Below are 17,065 nucleotides of genomic sequence, written 5' to 3' on the forward strand. Positions count from 1 at the left end.
GTAGAAGTGGGTACAATTACAACATTTAAAAGACATTTGTACAGGTACATGGATAGCAAAGGTTTATGGGCCAAACACAGCAAATGAGACTACTTCAGTTTAGGAAACTTGGTCAGCATAGATGAGTTAGGCCGAAGGGCCTGTTTCCCTGTTGTATATCGCTATTTTAAGAAAATGGCTCCCAAGTTCTGGCCTCCCCAGCCAAGGAAAATATTTTCTGAGCATTTAGCCTGCCATGCCACTTAAAAATGTTGTGTCCTTCAGTTAAATCACCTCTCACCTTCTAAACTCGCGGGGATAAAAGCTGAGTCTACTCATTCGCTTCTCATTCCAAACCTCAGGAATCAGTCTAATGGATCCTTGTTGCACACCTTCTCGGAGAAATAGCTAAGGAGACCAAAATCATGCACAGTGCGCCAGGTGTGGTCTCACCAAGGCCCTGGTAATAATGCTGTAAAAGCAAATAAAAATCTAAGTCATGTGGACTGGAAACTTTCAATTTAACCTCACCTGCTATTGAAACTTTAAAAGTTCTGGATGATTGGCACTTTTATAGTAAAAAGGAGGGTTTTGTTTCAGTGGATAGTTATCTATGAATGATTCTTAATTTTTTAAAATACATACGATTGTCACTATAGGGTTCATGCATGAGGGAACCATAGGGGTTGTTTGAGGGGCATAGCAGATCACAGAAGTCAGTTGTGACACACAGCTTGCCCGGTTGGCATGTGGGACAATATAAAATATTTTGGAGCATAGTTGGGGGGGGGGGGGGGGGGGCATGAGGGGTCATTGAGGTTGTTTGGGGTAGAAGAATGGGACATTGGAAGTTCCCTTTCAAAATGTCCGCTCATGCAGACTATGAATGTGGATTACAGGGTCAAAGGTAGGGTTCTGAAGACTGTGGAGGAACAGAGAGATCTTGGGGTCCATATCCACAGATCTCTAAAGGTTGCCAGTCAAGTGAATAGAGCTGTGAAGAAGGCCTATAGTGTGTTAGCTTTTATTAACAGGGGGTTGGAGTTTAAGAGCCGTGGGGTTATGCTGCAACTGTACAGGACCTTGGTGAGACCACATTTGGAATATTGTGTGCAGTTCTGGTCACCTCACTATAAGAAGGATGTGGAAGCGCTGGAAAGAGTGCAGAGGAGATTTACCAGGATGCTGCCTGGTTTGGAGGGTAGGTCATATGAGGAAAGGTTGAGGGAGCTAGGGCTGTTCTCTCTGGAGCGGAGGAGGCTGAGGGGAGACTTAATAGAGGTGTATAAAATGATGAAGGGGATAGATAGAGTGAACGTTCAAAGACTATTTCCTCGGGTGGATGGAGCTATTACAAGGGGGCATAACTATAGGGTTCGTGGTGGGAGATACAGGACGGATATCAGAGGTAGGTTCTTTACGCAGAGAGTGGTTGGGGTGTGGAATGGACTGCCTGCAGTGATAGTGGAGTCAGACACTTTAGAAACATTTAAGCGGTTATTGGATAGGCACATGGAGCACACCAGGATGATAGGGAGTGGGATAGCTTGATCTTGGTTTCAGATAAAGCTCGGCACAACATCGTGGGCCGAAGGGCCTGTTCTGTGCTGTACTGTTCTATGTTCTATGTTCTATGACTCACCAAGACTCTGAGGGGTATTGATCCACGACTCTTTGAAAACCTGGCCCGACTCCATAAAAATTGCAAAGGAGTAGCAAGTGGCTTTTCCCACAATGGAGCTGGCCAGATCAGGAGTGTAGGGTGTGAACTCACAACTAGGACCAGCCTGGAACCCTTGCAAAAGACAGTCCTGAAAATCAGAAACCTTAGGAATGGGGTTTGGATCGCTCACAGACTTTTTTTTAGAAGGGTTCTCAGTTAAAATCAAAGCCAATAATGTCCCATTGTTCAGAAATCCCCATGGAGAGGAATTAATCTCTCTCTCCATCTCTCCCCAATCAAATCCATTCATCATTTTAAACACCTCAATTAGATCACCCTTGAATTGCTAAACTCAAGGGAAACTCAAGTTTACACAGGTTTTCCTTCATAATTTAACCCTTTTAAGCTCTGGTATTTAATCAACCATGAAGACACTATGATGAGGGAAATTGGAGGGTCCTGGATGAGTAAACTGGGATATATTTCTAGTCAACATTAAGTCAGAATGTAAAGTAAAAGCCACATTAGAAGACAAGAACATGGTTATGTAGGGATATGGGCCAAACATGGGCAATTGGGTAGACTTAGTGGTCAAAAAAGGGCAGCATGGACAAGTTGGGCCAAAGGGCCTATTTCCATGCTGTAAACCTCTATGACTCTATGAACAGGAGAAATTAAGAATATAATATTGGGCGGCACAGTGGTTAGCACTGTTGCCTCACAGCACCAAGGACCTGGGTTCGATTCCCGGCTTGGCTGACTGAATGTGTGGAGTTTGCACATTATCCCTGTGTCTGCATGGATTTCCTCCAGATGCTCCAGTTTCCTCCCACAGAACAAAGATGTGCAGATTAGGTGGACTGGCCATGCTGAATTGCCCCTCAGTGTCAGGGAGATTAGCAGGGTAAAAATGTGGGTTTATGGGGATAGGGCTTGGGTGCGATTGTTGTTGGTGCAGACTCGAATAGCCTCCTTCTGCACTGTGGGGATTCTATGATTCTAATATCAAAGTCTCTGCCTCTCCATTTCCAGGGGTTTGAGTTTAAGAGCCGTGGGGTTATGCTGCAACTGTACAGGACCTTGGTGAGACCACATTTGGAATATTGTGTGCAGTTCTGGTCACCTCACTATAAGAAGGATGTGGAAGCACTGGAAAGAGTGCAAAGGAGATTTACCAGGATGCTGCCTGGTTTGGAGGGTAGGTCTTATGAGGAAAGGTTGAGGGAGCTGGGGCTTTTCTCTTTAGAGTGGAGGAGGTTGAGAGGCGACTTAATAGAGGTTTATAAGATGATGAGGGGGATAGATAGATTGGACGTTCAGAGACTATTTCCTCGGGTGGATGTAGCTGTTACTAGGGGGCATAACTATAGGGTTCGTGGTGGAAGATATAGGAGGGATGTACGAGGTAGGTTCTTTACTCAGAGTGGTTGGGGTGTGGAATGGACTGCCTGCTGTGATAGTGGAGTCGGACACTTTAGGAACTTTCAAACGGTTATTGAATAGGCACATGGAGCACATTAGAATGATAGGGAGTGGGATAGCTTGATCGTGGTTTCGGAAAAGGTTCGGCACAACATCGTGGGCCGAAGGGGCTGTACTGTGCTGTACTGTTCTATGTTCCATCACTGAGAATCTTCCAGAAGTTTGACACAGCATTTGACAATCAACTCAGATGGAACATAATGAACATACCCAGTTTTAAACACAACACTTTATAGCTTGTCAAGAAGGTCACTTTCAATTGGTTGGGAGCAAGAGTGATTTAAATGATTGATTTTGCTCATTGGTTCTTATTCCTTGAGCAGTCAGAGAAGCTACCATACAGATTAAAAAGGCTAGCTTTTAACTTGGCATTCTGCACAAGTATCTAAACACCCAATCTTTTTATTTATCAAAACAGTTAAGTATCTAAACACCCTTGGCTACCTGCCACAACTTTGCTCAAAACACAGTAGTTTACATTTATTTTAATTCATTCAATAGTTGTAGACATTACTGGCAATGGCAGCATTAATTTCTCAAGCTGAACTACCCTTGACAAGTTGGCAGTAAGCCACCTCTCTGAGCCACTGCAGTCTATGTGGTGGTGTTTGTACGCCTACGGTGCGGTTAGGGAGCTCTGGGATCTTTATCCAACAAGCAATAAAGAACGTTGATATAGTTCCAAGTCAGGACGGTGCGTGACTTGCAGGGGGATTTGTAGGCAGTGGCTTTCTCATGTGCCTTGGCCTTCTGGGTGGTAAGTTTAGAAGGTGCCTTTTGGAGGAGCTTTGGCAAGTCGACCGCACACAGTGGGTTCTCCAGCGGTGGGGCAGGCAAGCCACGCAAAAACACAGACTTTGGACCAGAAAATCCCACCACCGGCCAATGGCTTGCCACATCTGCCGCGGGGAACTCCTGCCATGGTGAGGTTGGGAGTTCAAGCCATCGCCTTACTAAGCCCCTGCTTCTCTCATTGGCAACAACCTTGGTCAACAAGGTGTTAAAACAAAAAATCCTTTCTCGTTTGTTGTAAAGGCTACTGATATTTCTTCCTGTTTGGTGCTGATCTGAACAAAAACATTCTCAGCAAAGAGCGAAAAAGGGATATATAAATTTTAAGCATTGTGGCTCAAATGTGCAAAATAGTGAAACACAGATGACCATCACCTGGCGGATTTCTCAGTCTCCTAATGTTTTCACTATCACCCTGAGAGAAAACGTTTCATTTAAAAATGAGAATTGTAGATAGTGTCTACGATACATTGTGTAGCAGGGAATTATGAAGCTGCATACACTATTATACCTTAATTTATTAGTCACAAGTAAGGCTTACATTAACACTGCAATGAAGTTACCGTGAAATTCCCCTAGTCGCCACACTCCGGCACCTGTTTAGGTCAATGCACCTAACCAGCACGTCTTTCGGACTGTGGGAGGAAACCGGAGCACCCAGAGGAAATCCACGCAGACACAGGTAGAACGTGCAAACTCCACGCAGACGTAACCCAAGCCAGGAATCAAACCCGGGTCCCTGGTGCTGTGAGGCAGCAGTGCTAACCACTGTGCCACCATGCGCTGCCTTAACACATTTCATTATCTCTGGTGCTTGATGCAAGACTGGGCCCAGACCAAGCTGCTTTCTGCCCCATTCTCAGCCCTTGTGATGAAACACTCACCCTAACCACCTTCATAGAATAGGATCTTCAGAACAACCTGAAGGCTGGCCTTGCCTTGAGGAGGCGATGGCCTAGTGGCACTAACGCTCAACTATTAATCCAGAAGCTCTGCTAATGTTCTGAGGACCCGGTTTCGAATCCCGCCACGACAGATGGTGGAATTTGAATTCAATAAAAAATATCTGGAATTAAGAATCTACTGATGACTATGAAACTATTGTCGATTGTCGGAAAAACCCATCTGGTTCACCGATGATCTGTAGGGAAGGAAATCTGTCATCCTTAACTGGAAAGGCCTACATGTGACTCCAGAGTCACAATAATATAGTTGATTCTCAACTGCCCTCTGAACAAGGGCAACTAGGGATGGGCAATAAATGCTGGCCCGCCAATGACGCCCATGTCCCACGAATTAATTTAAAAAACTGGTTGCAGCCTATTGCACTCACACTCTGCAATACCAGTCTTCTGGCAAAGATGTTGTCCTGCTTTGGATCACCTGAATGATTGACTTACTGCTCGCTACTGCATCATAGCTGCTGTGTTCACACAGCTGACTGGACTGGCGTGCATTATCGACCCTTTTAATCACATTTCAGTTTGATGTTTTAAATTTCATTTCTACTTTGTCTTTTATTTTGGGCACTTCCCTTCTTTTTGGACTCTGCCCCTTTTGATTTGTCCCTCGGTTAATTTAATTTGGTTTAATTTGATTTGATTTATTATTGTCACATGTATTAACATAGAGTGAAAAGTATTGTTTCTTGCGCGCTATACAGACAAAACATACCGATCATAGAGAAGGAAACGAGAGAGTGCAGAATATAATGTTACAGTTATAGCTAGGGTGTAGAGAAAGATCAACTTAATGCAAGGTAAATCCATTCAAAAGTCTGACAGCAGCAGGGAAGAAGCTGTTCTGGCCTCAGACTTTTGTATCTTTTTCCCGAAGGAAGAAGATGGAAGAGAGAATGTCCGGGGTGCATGGGGTCCTTGATTATGCTGGCTGCTTTGCCGAGGCAGTGGGAAGTGTGGACAGATTCAATGGATGGGAGGCTGGTTTGCGTGATGGATTGGGCTACATTCACGACCTTCTGTAGTTTTGTAATTGTTTTGCCAAAAAAATTAACTGCACTAACTCATGGAGGAGCCCACAATGCTCATTTCTAGCTTTACTTCTTTTTAAATCGGTTGTTTAATGGCCTCTCTATGACCAGATCACACAAGTTCATTCAAACTGATGGCAGGAGCCTTCACTACTTATGAATGATATAAGAGCTTCTGGTAGAATGCTACCTGAAATTATGTCTTCAACCAAAGGACCATGCTTTTAACTGCCTCCCAGGACTGAAGGAAGGGATTGCATTAATATAACACTCAAAATGCTTTACAGCCAATGAAATACTTTTTGCAGTGTTGTAGCATAGAAAACACAGCAGATCAATTGCACACAGCCAATACCCATAAACAGCTATGTGGTTATGACCAAATGATTTGTTTTATAAAGAGGGATAAATATTTGCCAGGATACCGGGGATAACGTCCCTGTTCCTCTTCAAGTTAGTGCATGGAATCAGAGGCCAGATGGAAGCCTCAATATAAAATCTCAGTGGTGACAGTGCAGCATTCCCTCAATGCGGGACTGGAGTTTCAGGTTCAAGCCCTGGAGTAGGATTTGAACCTGCAACCTTCTGACTCACAGGTGAGAGTGATGGCTGACAGATGCCTAAACACAGTGCTCACCCTGCTCACACAGACACAGCCTCTGCTGCTCACTAATCCACAAATCACATTGCCTGAAAACTGCTGGAAAAGACACGACAACACAACATCATCACCAAACCTGTCAGCTCCGTCTGGGGCAAAAGCTTCCACTTTACCCAAATCTGCTCCCAAAATCTGCTGCCTTAGTTGCAACATATTGCATTCCATTTGGGTTCACTCACCACACATAAGAATTCGAAGCAGGAGTAGGCCATCTGACCTTTCGTGGAGCTAAGTCCACGAAAAGATCAGCCATGATCTTGCTGATCATTCAGCAAGATCATGGCTGATCTCTTCGTGGACTTAGCTCCACTTAGCCACCCGCTCACCATAAAACCCTTAATTCCTTTCCTGTTCAAACATTTATCTATCCTTGCCTTAAAAACATTCAATGAGGTAGCCTCAACTGCTTCACTGGGCAGAGAATTCCACAGATTCACAACCTTTTGGGTGAAGAAGTTCCTACTCAACTCAGTCCTAAATCTGTTCCCCCTTATTCTGAGGCCATGCCCCCTAGTTCTAGTTTCACTTGCCAGTGGAAACAACCTCCCTGTTTCTATCTTATGTATTCCCTTCATAATCTTATATGTTTCTATAAGATCTCCGCTCATTCTTCTGAATTCCAATGAGTATAGTCCCAGTCTACTCAATCTCTCCTCATAAGCCAGCCCTCTCAAGCCACACTAAGCTGTTGCATACTCAGCTGCATGCTAGAATGCATTTTGTGTTATGCACATTGCCTGCCACTTCCCTCTTGTGGTTACAAATTCTCTTCAAAATAGCTCATGCGTGTCTTCGTCGTTCAGTCAAAAAAGCAGTGACGAAACCTTCTCATTAGCTTCTGATGTGTTCTATCCATCGACAGCTCCAATCAAGTCACCCGATATAGTCAATACATCCTCATTCCTTAACTCCTTGGCCAGGATTTTACATTGCTCAGTCGGGCGTGTGCCCGACCCGAAAGCAGGTTAAAAAAAAAGCACCAGAGGTAGTCGAGTGTGTGTCCCAATGTTGTTGCGCCCTCGTGTGATATTTCGGTCGGCGGGCGTGATTTGGAATCACGTTCGCCAACAATCAGGAATCTATAATTGAACAGCAGTTGACTGAGAGTTTACATTACCCGTCTGCCTTTCCAAAGAGAAAACGCTGGAAAATCTCAGCAGGTCTGGCAGCATCCGTAAGGAGAGAAAAGAGCTGACGTTTCGAGTCCAGATGATCCTTTGTCAAAGCTAAAAGGCATAGCAAGTGGGAGAGATTTACACTGCAGGGTGAGGGAATGAAAGATGAGTCATAGCCACAAAAAAAGGGGAAAGGCTGCTCATGGCAGTCCATTAGATAGAATGGAAAGTGTGAATGGCCAAACGGTAGAGAAGCTGAAATCAGAGGGTAAGCTATGACAGATGAAGATGTGGGGGGAGAGGGGAGATCGGTGCAAGAGAGGTAAAATTGAGAAAAAGGGGGAAAAGGAAGCAAAGCTTTGACAAAGGGTCATCAAAACATCGGGTCTTTTCTCTCCTTACAGATGCTGCCAGACCTGCTGAGATTTTCCAGCGTTTTCTCTTTTGGTTTCAGATTCCAGCATCCGCAGTAATTTGCTTTTATCTGTCTGCCTTTCCAGTTGGCAGACGGGCCGATTGGCCAGGAAGGCTTTACGTTAAAGCTGCAACCTCGATCCAGGGCGGGATGGAAGTCAGGACTCAAATAAAATTAACAAATGTGTCTGAGGTTCGTGTATGATTGTGCTATCTGGACACTCATGCCTATAATGAACTCCCTGATTAAGGATCCAATCGATGGGCCAATCAGGGAGTCTTTGTCTTGTACTTAACCAAGAGCGTCAGTACCTCTGACAACCCCGGAGATAGACTGTTGATTGTGGCACTCTGTGTACTGCTGTTAGAGTTGTAAATAAAAGGATTTTGGTGAAGGGATTTCTGCCTCTGCAGACTTATTATATTGGCGTAGGTTTTCCACTGGTATTTATTTCTTACAGGTCAGCAGCTCCACAGAATCTGATCCCCTAAGGGAGCACATTGTAAGCACCGGCCTGTGCCCGCCCTTCCCAGCAGCAGCCAACCTTTCACAGAGCCTGTTTCACACCGGATGGCCGTTAATCGGCCAGCCCGCGTAATATCATGTTAATGCAATATCGGGCGGGAGCAGGTTTCACATCCACTCCCGTGCCCACACTGACATTGGACGCGCCCCAAATGTAAAATCCAGCCCCTCTTACCTTGAGCAGACAGGGATGCTTCTCTAAATCATTCCCCCTCACCTCCAATCCTACATGCACGCCAGAGTTCAACTGTTTGATTTATGATTGTCACATGTATTGGGATACAGTGAAAAGTATTGTTTCTTGCGCGCTATACAGACAAAACATACTTTTCATAGAGTACATAGGAGAGGAGAGGGTGCAGAATATAGTTTTGCAGCTACAGATAGGGTGAAGAGGAAGATCAGTATAATATAAGGCAGGGCCATTCAAAAGTCTGTTGGCAGTAGGGAAGAAGCTGTTCTTGAGTCTGTTGGTACATGATCTCAGACTGGACACTTCTCAACCACTTTAAATGGAAGAAGCAACGAGCACCTTAAGTAGCCAGCTGCATAAAGTCCACGTGAAGGCAATAAGTGTCCTTGCAGATAAATACAAACCATGCCACTGAACCATCCCCAGGTAATAAAATAACTGGTGATTTGTACTCTACCTCTGACAATATTCAACAAGTTGCGACAGTAATATGCCAAGGCTACAGAATTAAATAATCATACAAGCTTCCTGCAACACCGGCTCTTTCATCTATTCAATGCTCAGCAAGGCTCCTTGTGCAAAGAAACAAAGGCTTTCGCTGAAGGTTTGAGGAGGGGAGCGGTATGGAATCAAGGGTGCCTCTCGCTTTGTGTTCTTTCAAACAGAGATAGAGTAGCTGTCTGGCTAAGAGGGACAGACAGAGCCATGGATGTGATTAGGTCTCCTGGGTTTTATTTTGTGTATAGCTAATTCAAAGACAACAATTGTGCACAGAAAGATTTATCAATTTATCCAACAGCTAAGAAAACATATGAATAATTTATTTCACTGGAAACAATCTCTGAATTACAATCAGAAATGCCACTGAAAATCCAGCGGTAATATATTTAAATTGTCAAAATGTCACACTCGCACACATGCAAAATAATCTTAAAATGTTCAAAATTCTTAGCTAGAAGCTTCAACTGACAACAATATTCAATTTTCAAGGTTCACCAGCCAAACAATGAACACTGAATGATGGTGGACATGTTTTACTTAACAATTAATTCCCTAAAGGGAGATAATTTCATTCTTCTTCTTGACTTCTCTGCTAAGGCATGTCTGACTCACATTGCCAGGCCCTCCACCAGCGATAGGGCAAGGAGGCAGGTCCCAGCACCCCAGCCAGAATGGGGATCAAACTCTGTGCTGTGGGCACAAATCTGATCCATGTTGAGCCAGCACCAGGTTGGTACTCTCTGGCCACAATATGAATGCACCTTCCTTGGCCATCAAGTCCTGGATGGGATTTGAACCCAGAGCTTCTGGCTCATAACCAGCGACTCTACCCACTGCGCCACAGGGCCACCAACTCTAACCTACCAGAAAAGCAAAGCATTCTGCCATTACCTGGTACAATAGTTCTGTACAAACAAAAGTGCAGCAACCATCTTATGAACAACACCATGGGAAACCTGTCGGTAATAATAATGGCACCTAGCGTGTTCATCCACTACCTCACACAATTCGAACGTCACAACTGAAAGGGAAAGTATGGAAAAACAGGAACCGCCCTGTGGCATGTTCAATGAAATGATCCACAATCATATTGGAAGCAAAATGTCAGCCTCTTAATTTATATGAGGAAGTAACAAAACAAAAAGTCAAAATTTTAAACTTACTAATTAGTAATTAAGCTCCATGTCAACTTGCTTCATTTATGATTTGTTTAACAGAAGCATTCTTAAAGAGATACAGATCTACCTAATCTACCTGGGCAGCATGGTACAGTAAGTAGTCTCACAACACCAGGTTAATGTTCAACAAGTTTATTTGGTAGCACGAGCTTTCAGAGCGCTGCTCCTTCATCAGGTGAGTGAAGAGTTCAGTTCACAAACGGGGCATATATAGACACAAACTCAATTACAAGATAATGGTTGGAATGCGAATCTTAACAGGTAATCAAGTCTTTACAGGTGCAGACAATGTGAGTGGAGAGAGGGTTAAGCACAGGTTAAAGAGGTGTGAATTGTCCCCAACCAGGACAGTTAGTGAGATTTTGCAAACCCAGGCAAGTCGTGGGGGCTACAGATAGTGTGACATGAACCCAAGATCCCGGTTGAGGCCGTCCTCATGTGTGCGGAACCTGGCTATCAGTTTCTGCTCAGCGATTCTGCGTTGTCATGTGTCATGAAGGCCACTCTAGAGGATGCTTACCCGAAGATCAGAGGCTGAATGCCCGTGACTGCTGAAGTGTTCCCCGACAGGAAGGGAACACTCCTGCCTGGTGATTGTTGAGCACGGTGGAACAGTGTTTAGCACTGCTGCCTCACAGCGCCAGGGACCTGGGTTCAATTCCCGGCTTGGATCACTGTCTGTGCGGAGTCTGTGCGTTCTCCCCGTGACTGCGTGGGTTTCCTCCAGGTGCTCCGGTTTTCTCCCACAGTCTGAAAGATGTGCTGGTTAGGTGCATGCTAAATTCTCCCTCAGTGTGCCCGAACAGGGGCCAGAGTGTAACTTCATGGTAACTTTGTTGCAGTGTTAATGTAAGCCTATTTGTTGCACTAATTAATAAACTTAAACTTTAACTTTTAATAGCAATAATGATGCGCATTTTGCAGAGCTCAAACTATGCAGCAACCTTACACAATCATAGAAATCATAGAAATCATAGAAACCCTACAGTACAGAAAGAGGCCATTCGGCCCATCGAGTCTGCACCGACCACAATCCCACCCCCATATCCCTACATATTTTACCCGCTAGTCCACGCGTCCCAGGACACTAAGGGGCAATTTTAGCATAGCCAATCAACCTAACCCGCACATCTTTGGACTGTGGGAGGAAACCGGAGCACCCGGAGGAAACCCACGCGGACACGAGGAGAATGTGCAAACTCCACACAGACAGTGACCCAAGCCGGGAATCGAACCCGGGACCCTGGAGCTGTGAAGCAGCAGTGCTAACCACTGTGCTACCGTGAGATTTTTTGGCCTCGCTCATCCCGAAACCATAAAATCCCACCCAAGGTCAATGGACCTTCCCATGTTCCGCCCCTCGCCTGCTCCGATTCCCGTGAGGGGCGGAGCAATAAAATTCCGATCTTAAAATGTGAAAACATGGGATGTCTAAGTTCATATATTCACGTCGCAGCTGGAGTAACAGCCTAAAGCCTATTAACAACCCACAAGCAATCTCAAACTCATCAAAGATGCTGCTGCTTTAAAATCATTCAGTTGTGGCTTTATTTTGTCATGGGGTTTTTACACTTGGGTTAACTATTTTTGGATACGAGATATATATATAGATCTGTGATATTGGGCATGTTGGCTATTTCCTTATCAGTTCAATGGTGGGGGTGAATGAAGAAAACATTCTTACCTTGAGGTAGAGGGTTCATTCAGCCCCTCCTGGAACAACTCCGAGAGCTGAGGAGCTCCATTTACAACAACGTGCAGAGACAGTTTATGGGACGAATTGTCCGACGGGCTGCTGCTCAGAGATTCTTCTGGCCCGCTACTCGTGTCCATACGGCGCTGCAATACCCTACTGCCAGAGCCGCACTCCCCAATCCCAAGCTCCAGGAACTGGCTGCTCTCTTTGATCCTCTGCTGAATCATTGGGGTGAGGGGCATTTCAAAGCTGAAGCCGCACTCGCTCTCGTCGGTGGAGGAGATCATGTCCAGCGAGTCCAGGCTGTTGAATGAGGTGCCCTTCAGTTGCTGGCACTCCATAATATGCTCAAACTGTGAGCTGAAAATATCAGTCACCTCACTGGGTGAAGTCCACGCACACTCAAATTCTGGCTTGCTCGTCACTGTCAACATCAGTAAACTGGGGAGATAAAGAGTCAGAATTAGTTAGGAAGACACAGGAAATTCAGTACATTTTATTCCTCTTCAGTAGCCGCAGAAACTGTCATCTGCAACTCACTTTAAAGTTTATTTATTAGTCACAAGTAGGCTTATATTCACACTGCAATGAAGTTACTGTGAAAATCTCCTAGTCGCCACACTCCGGTGCCTGTTCGGGGACACTGAGGGAGATTCAGCATGGCCAATGCACCCTAACCAGCACGCCTTTCGGACTGTGGGAGGAAACCGGAGCACCCGGAGGAAACCCACGCAGACACGGGGAGAACGTGCAGACTCCGCACAGGCAGTGACCCAAGCCTGGAATTGAACCCAGGTTCCTGGCGTTGTGGGGCAGCAGTACTAACCAATGTGCCACCGTGCCGCCCCTACTTTGTTAACCTTCTCCCAGTCGCATCTGTTACTTTTGGAACTTCACTATTCAATATAGAATCATAGAATCCCTACAACGCAGAAGGATTTGGCCCATTGAGCCTGCACTGATCATTCAACAAGTACTGTCTCATACTTCTTTCATGTTGTCAACAATAAAAAGCATCATAATACGGTTTCTGGGGTGCTCGTGAAATCATTGTCAAAATTCACCTGGGAATCTGGAAGTAGTGAGATTGTTTCAGATTTAGCGATTGCCATTTAATACAGCGTCAAGGCCCAATTTTTCTTGTGAATTTTGCAAGTTTTGTACCCCAGAGAGATGTGGAGGTTCGGCCATTGAATATATTCATTCAAGCCAGAGATAGACAGGTTTAATGAACTCAACCTGACAACATACGATCTATGGACTTTAATACGAAACGCAGAGTGCAGTCAACCTTTCATTTTTATTGTGTAAATTAAGGAGACCTATTGTAAATACATGAGGTTATGGGGATAGGGCCTGGGTGGGATTGTGGTCGGTTCAGACACGATGGACAGAATGGCCTCCTTCTGCACTGTAGGATTCTGTGATTTTATGATTTTAACTATTTGTATATTGAAATGTTCATGACTGTGCAATCCTTATATTCTTTAACGCTTTGAGGGCAATTCTCCCAGCCCACTGCGCGACTCAAGCGGAGGCTGTTTAGCGGGCTTCACGTTGGGCGCCATGGCCTCTGCGAATCTCCAGCCGCTGGATTTCCGTCCACCGCCCATAGATTTCCTTAATGGGAGATCGGGAGTGCCAAGGGGAGATCGAGGCTGGCCAGCAATCGGGAGATCGGCAGTGCGGGACTATTCCGCATCTCGGCACTGACGGGTCTCAGCATGCGCAGTGGTCCTGCTCAGCGCTATGCTACCAGCCTCTCCAGCAGGAATAGGCCCTGCACACCGATGTTTTGCGAGATTCACACTAGTGCACTCTGCAGTGTGGGAGATTCATTTAATTCAACACTTAGAATTTTTTTGGAAGAATCCCACCCTTTGATTTTATTTGAATGGATTGTCTATAACTATGTTAGGAAGTATGATTCCTGTTTTATTTGTATCGTCATCACAATTTGACATTTGTTGCCAGGTGTTTTTTTCAATAAGCCAATTATCTATCGATTTACCAGGTTGCAAACATACAAAATTCAAGGGCAGGAAAAGACCAGCTGGTCTAGCAGCTTGGCCCACACTCATGACTGTAGCATTATGACTTAAGCACCACCATCACTATCCCTCAGCTATGTAATTTAATCATAGAATCCCTACAGCGCAGAAGGAGGCCTTTGGCCCATCGAGTCTGCTCCAACTCTCTCTGACAGCGTACTTTATCCAAGCCCTTTTCCCCCACCCTATCCCCAGAATCCCACACTATGGCTAATCCATCTAACCTACACATCTTTGGAGTGTGGGAGAAAACCGGAGCACCGGGGGGGAAACCCACACAGACACAGGGAGAACGTGCAAACTCCACACAGACATGGACCCAAGGCTGGAATTGAACCCACTGGCGCTGGGAAGCAGCAGTGCTAAGCACTGTGCCGCCCTTTCCTGGGAGAGACAAAAAACTGGAGGAAAGATGTTGTACAAAGTTAGGATAACCCTTTTGTTAGGGAGCCCCGGAAGCAATTCCGCCCAGCTGTTTAGGTTTTGAATTTGGCATGTTTAATTTTATTCGCTAGATTCTATACCTCAAACATGCTTGGGTACAGTACTGCACATGGCATAACCCGTCTCGGGTGTTTATTGACGTACCATATTTGCAACTCAACTTCTAACGTGTCAAAAGTTTTCTTTTTCATTTCAACCGTCCGCCTAAAGCAATGGTGGTGAAGAAATCCGAGATACTCGGCACATGTCAGGGGATCAACAAAAACCATGAAAGCTTTTATCTTTTTTGGACCAAGATAAGTTTCACTTGTTATGTAAACAGAAAAGCTTGCCTTCTCTGGGGGTCAATATAAATAAATGACTGTGGAATTTGAGTCAACTAAATTGGACAAGTTCCTAAAACCAATTGGTATTTGGTGAGGACTTCAGACGTGTACCAATCTTTCAAGACAGAAATTTTGATTTTGTTTTTTACACACTTCTTGCATACCTTAGTTTAATAATAACATCAGAAATTGTGAGCAGTTTTATAAGCCATTAAACCTCTAACTTTTGCTTCCTTTGTCTCCACTTGAGTCTCCTTTATAATAAAATGTGCCTGGTTGGATGCAACACAGAAATGGATACATTTGTAATAACGTGGCGTAATGAAGTCACCAACAAACACACCAATATCAGTCACAACATGAACTCAATGTGGGTTGCTAGTGTCCCACCACAAACACAATGTCATCAATGGCAATCATTATGGTCATGATGTGGAGATGCTAGCATTGGACTGGGGTAAACACAGTAAGAAGTCTCACAACACCAGGTTAAAGTCCAACAGGTTTCAGGCTTTTGCTACCAAATAAACCTGTTGGACTTTAACCTGGTGTTGTGAGGCTTCTTACAATCATTATGGTGTCACGTGAGGGTGAATGCTAAGCATAATCTCTCCGGCGCGCAACACATAACATATAATTCAGGGCTTAAATAAGGCCTTGGCTTGAGAAACACCAGAAAGCATCTCCATTGACAGCAACTGGTTACAATTATGTCCAGTACTTAGCCTCTTTGCAAAGTTCAAATGAAGGTGGGTGTTTACATGAAGGTGATATGATTGACATTGGACTCAACCACTGGAAAGGACAGGGCAGGTGGGAGATGGAGTGGAATATAAAAGACAGGATTGCTTTGGAAGATGAAAAATAAACTGCCTGAAATCTCAGCACACTGTTATGCAGTAGGAACAACAAGGTGGTCAGATAGATGCCATGGAATTACTTATAGAAGGAGAAGGAAAATCCCCCCCCCCCCACCCGATATCCATCACTCAGCCAACAAGCTGACTAGGCTTTTATGTCAATGGGATCTTCTTGTAAGTACAAAGATCACACCATGTTTGCCAATAAGGGCAGTAATTACACTTCACTTTGTTTCTTAGTGTCACAAGTAGGCTAATATAAACACCGCCAGAGTGTGGCGACTAGGAGATTTTCACAGTAACTTCATTGTAGTGTTGATGTAAGCCTACTTGTGACACTAATAATAAATAAAATAAATGACCAATGAAGTTACAGTGACATTCCCCTGGCCGCCACACTCCAGCGCCTGTTCGGGTACATTTAGCATGGACAAATGCACCTACCAGCATGTCTTTAGGACTCTGTGGGAGGAAACCGGAGCATCTGGAGGAAACCCACGCAGACACGGGGAGAACATGCAGACTCCGCACAGTCACTCAAGGCTGGAATTGAGCCCGGGTTCCTGGTACTGTGAGGCAGCAGTGCTAACCACTGTGCCACCATGCAAGTGTTTCATTAGCAATGAGGCATCCATATAAAAGCACGCTCCTTCTATTTAAGTTAAATATCTGAGAATACGTGAAATGACCGTCAACATTTATTTATGCTAAGTATGTGGTGAAGGCAGGGCAGACATCCTCAGCTTTCACATTTTTGGAGCTCCGGCCTCACACCTGATCTTTCTAAACATGGAAAGATCGTGCTTTTGGATTTGTGCCTTTATTTTGCCTGAAGAAACCTTGTCTTAATGGGGATTGGTTACTGTGGCAACAGTGGTCCATGTAGCATTCTTTCACCCATCAGTCTGAATAACAAGAAAATTAGCTTTTTCGTCAAGTTAAATTGTCAGATTGTCCAAAATCCAATAGATTTGTGTTCTACACAAGCACCAATAGGGCATCTGTGGAGAAATGGGAGCCCTGGCTATTCGAGAGATTATTTTCTATCTCCACCACACCACCCGCCCCCCATTGCCCCCACTCCCACATTATCTCTGAAACACTCGGCTGACTGTGGCATCTACCCTGCTAGGCTGGTGAGGTTAAGTAAGCGACCTGATGAAGGAGCAGCACTCTGAAAGCTCATGATTCCAA

General features: G+C 44.8%; 1 protein-coding gene across 5 annotated transcripts in view; it reads right to left on the bottom strand.

Moving 5' to 3' along the window:
• The window catches only part of psd3l (pleckstrin and Sec7 domain containing 3, like), a 343,652-nt gene that overhangs the window by 207,290 nt on the left and 119,297 nt on the right, over window positions 1-17,065 (bottom strand). For all 5 annotated transcript variants that reach the window (XM_078209687.1, XM_078209678.1, XM_078209697.1 and 2 more), the window contains one exon: window positions 12,179-12,631. In XM_078209687.1, coding sequence (XP_078065813.1) covers window positions 12,179-12,631 — 453 coding nt within the window. The remainder of the gene's footprint in view (window positions 1-12,178; window positions 12,632-17,065) is intronic.

Source organism: Mustelus asterias, chromosome 1 (genome assembly GCF_964213995.1).
Source record: "Mustelus asterias chromosome 1, sMusAst1.hap1.1, whole genome shotgun sequence".
Lineage (NCBI taxonomy): Eukaryota > Metazoa > Chordata > Chondrichthyes > Carcharhiniformes > Triakidae > Mustelus > Mustelus asterias.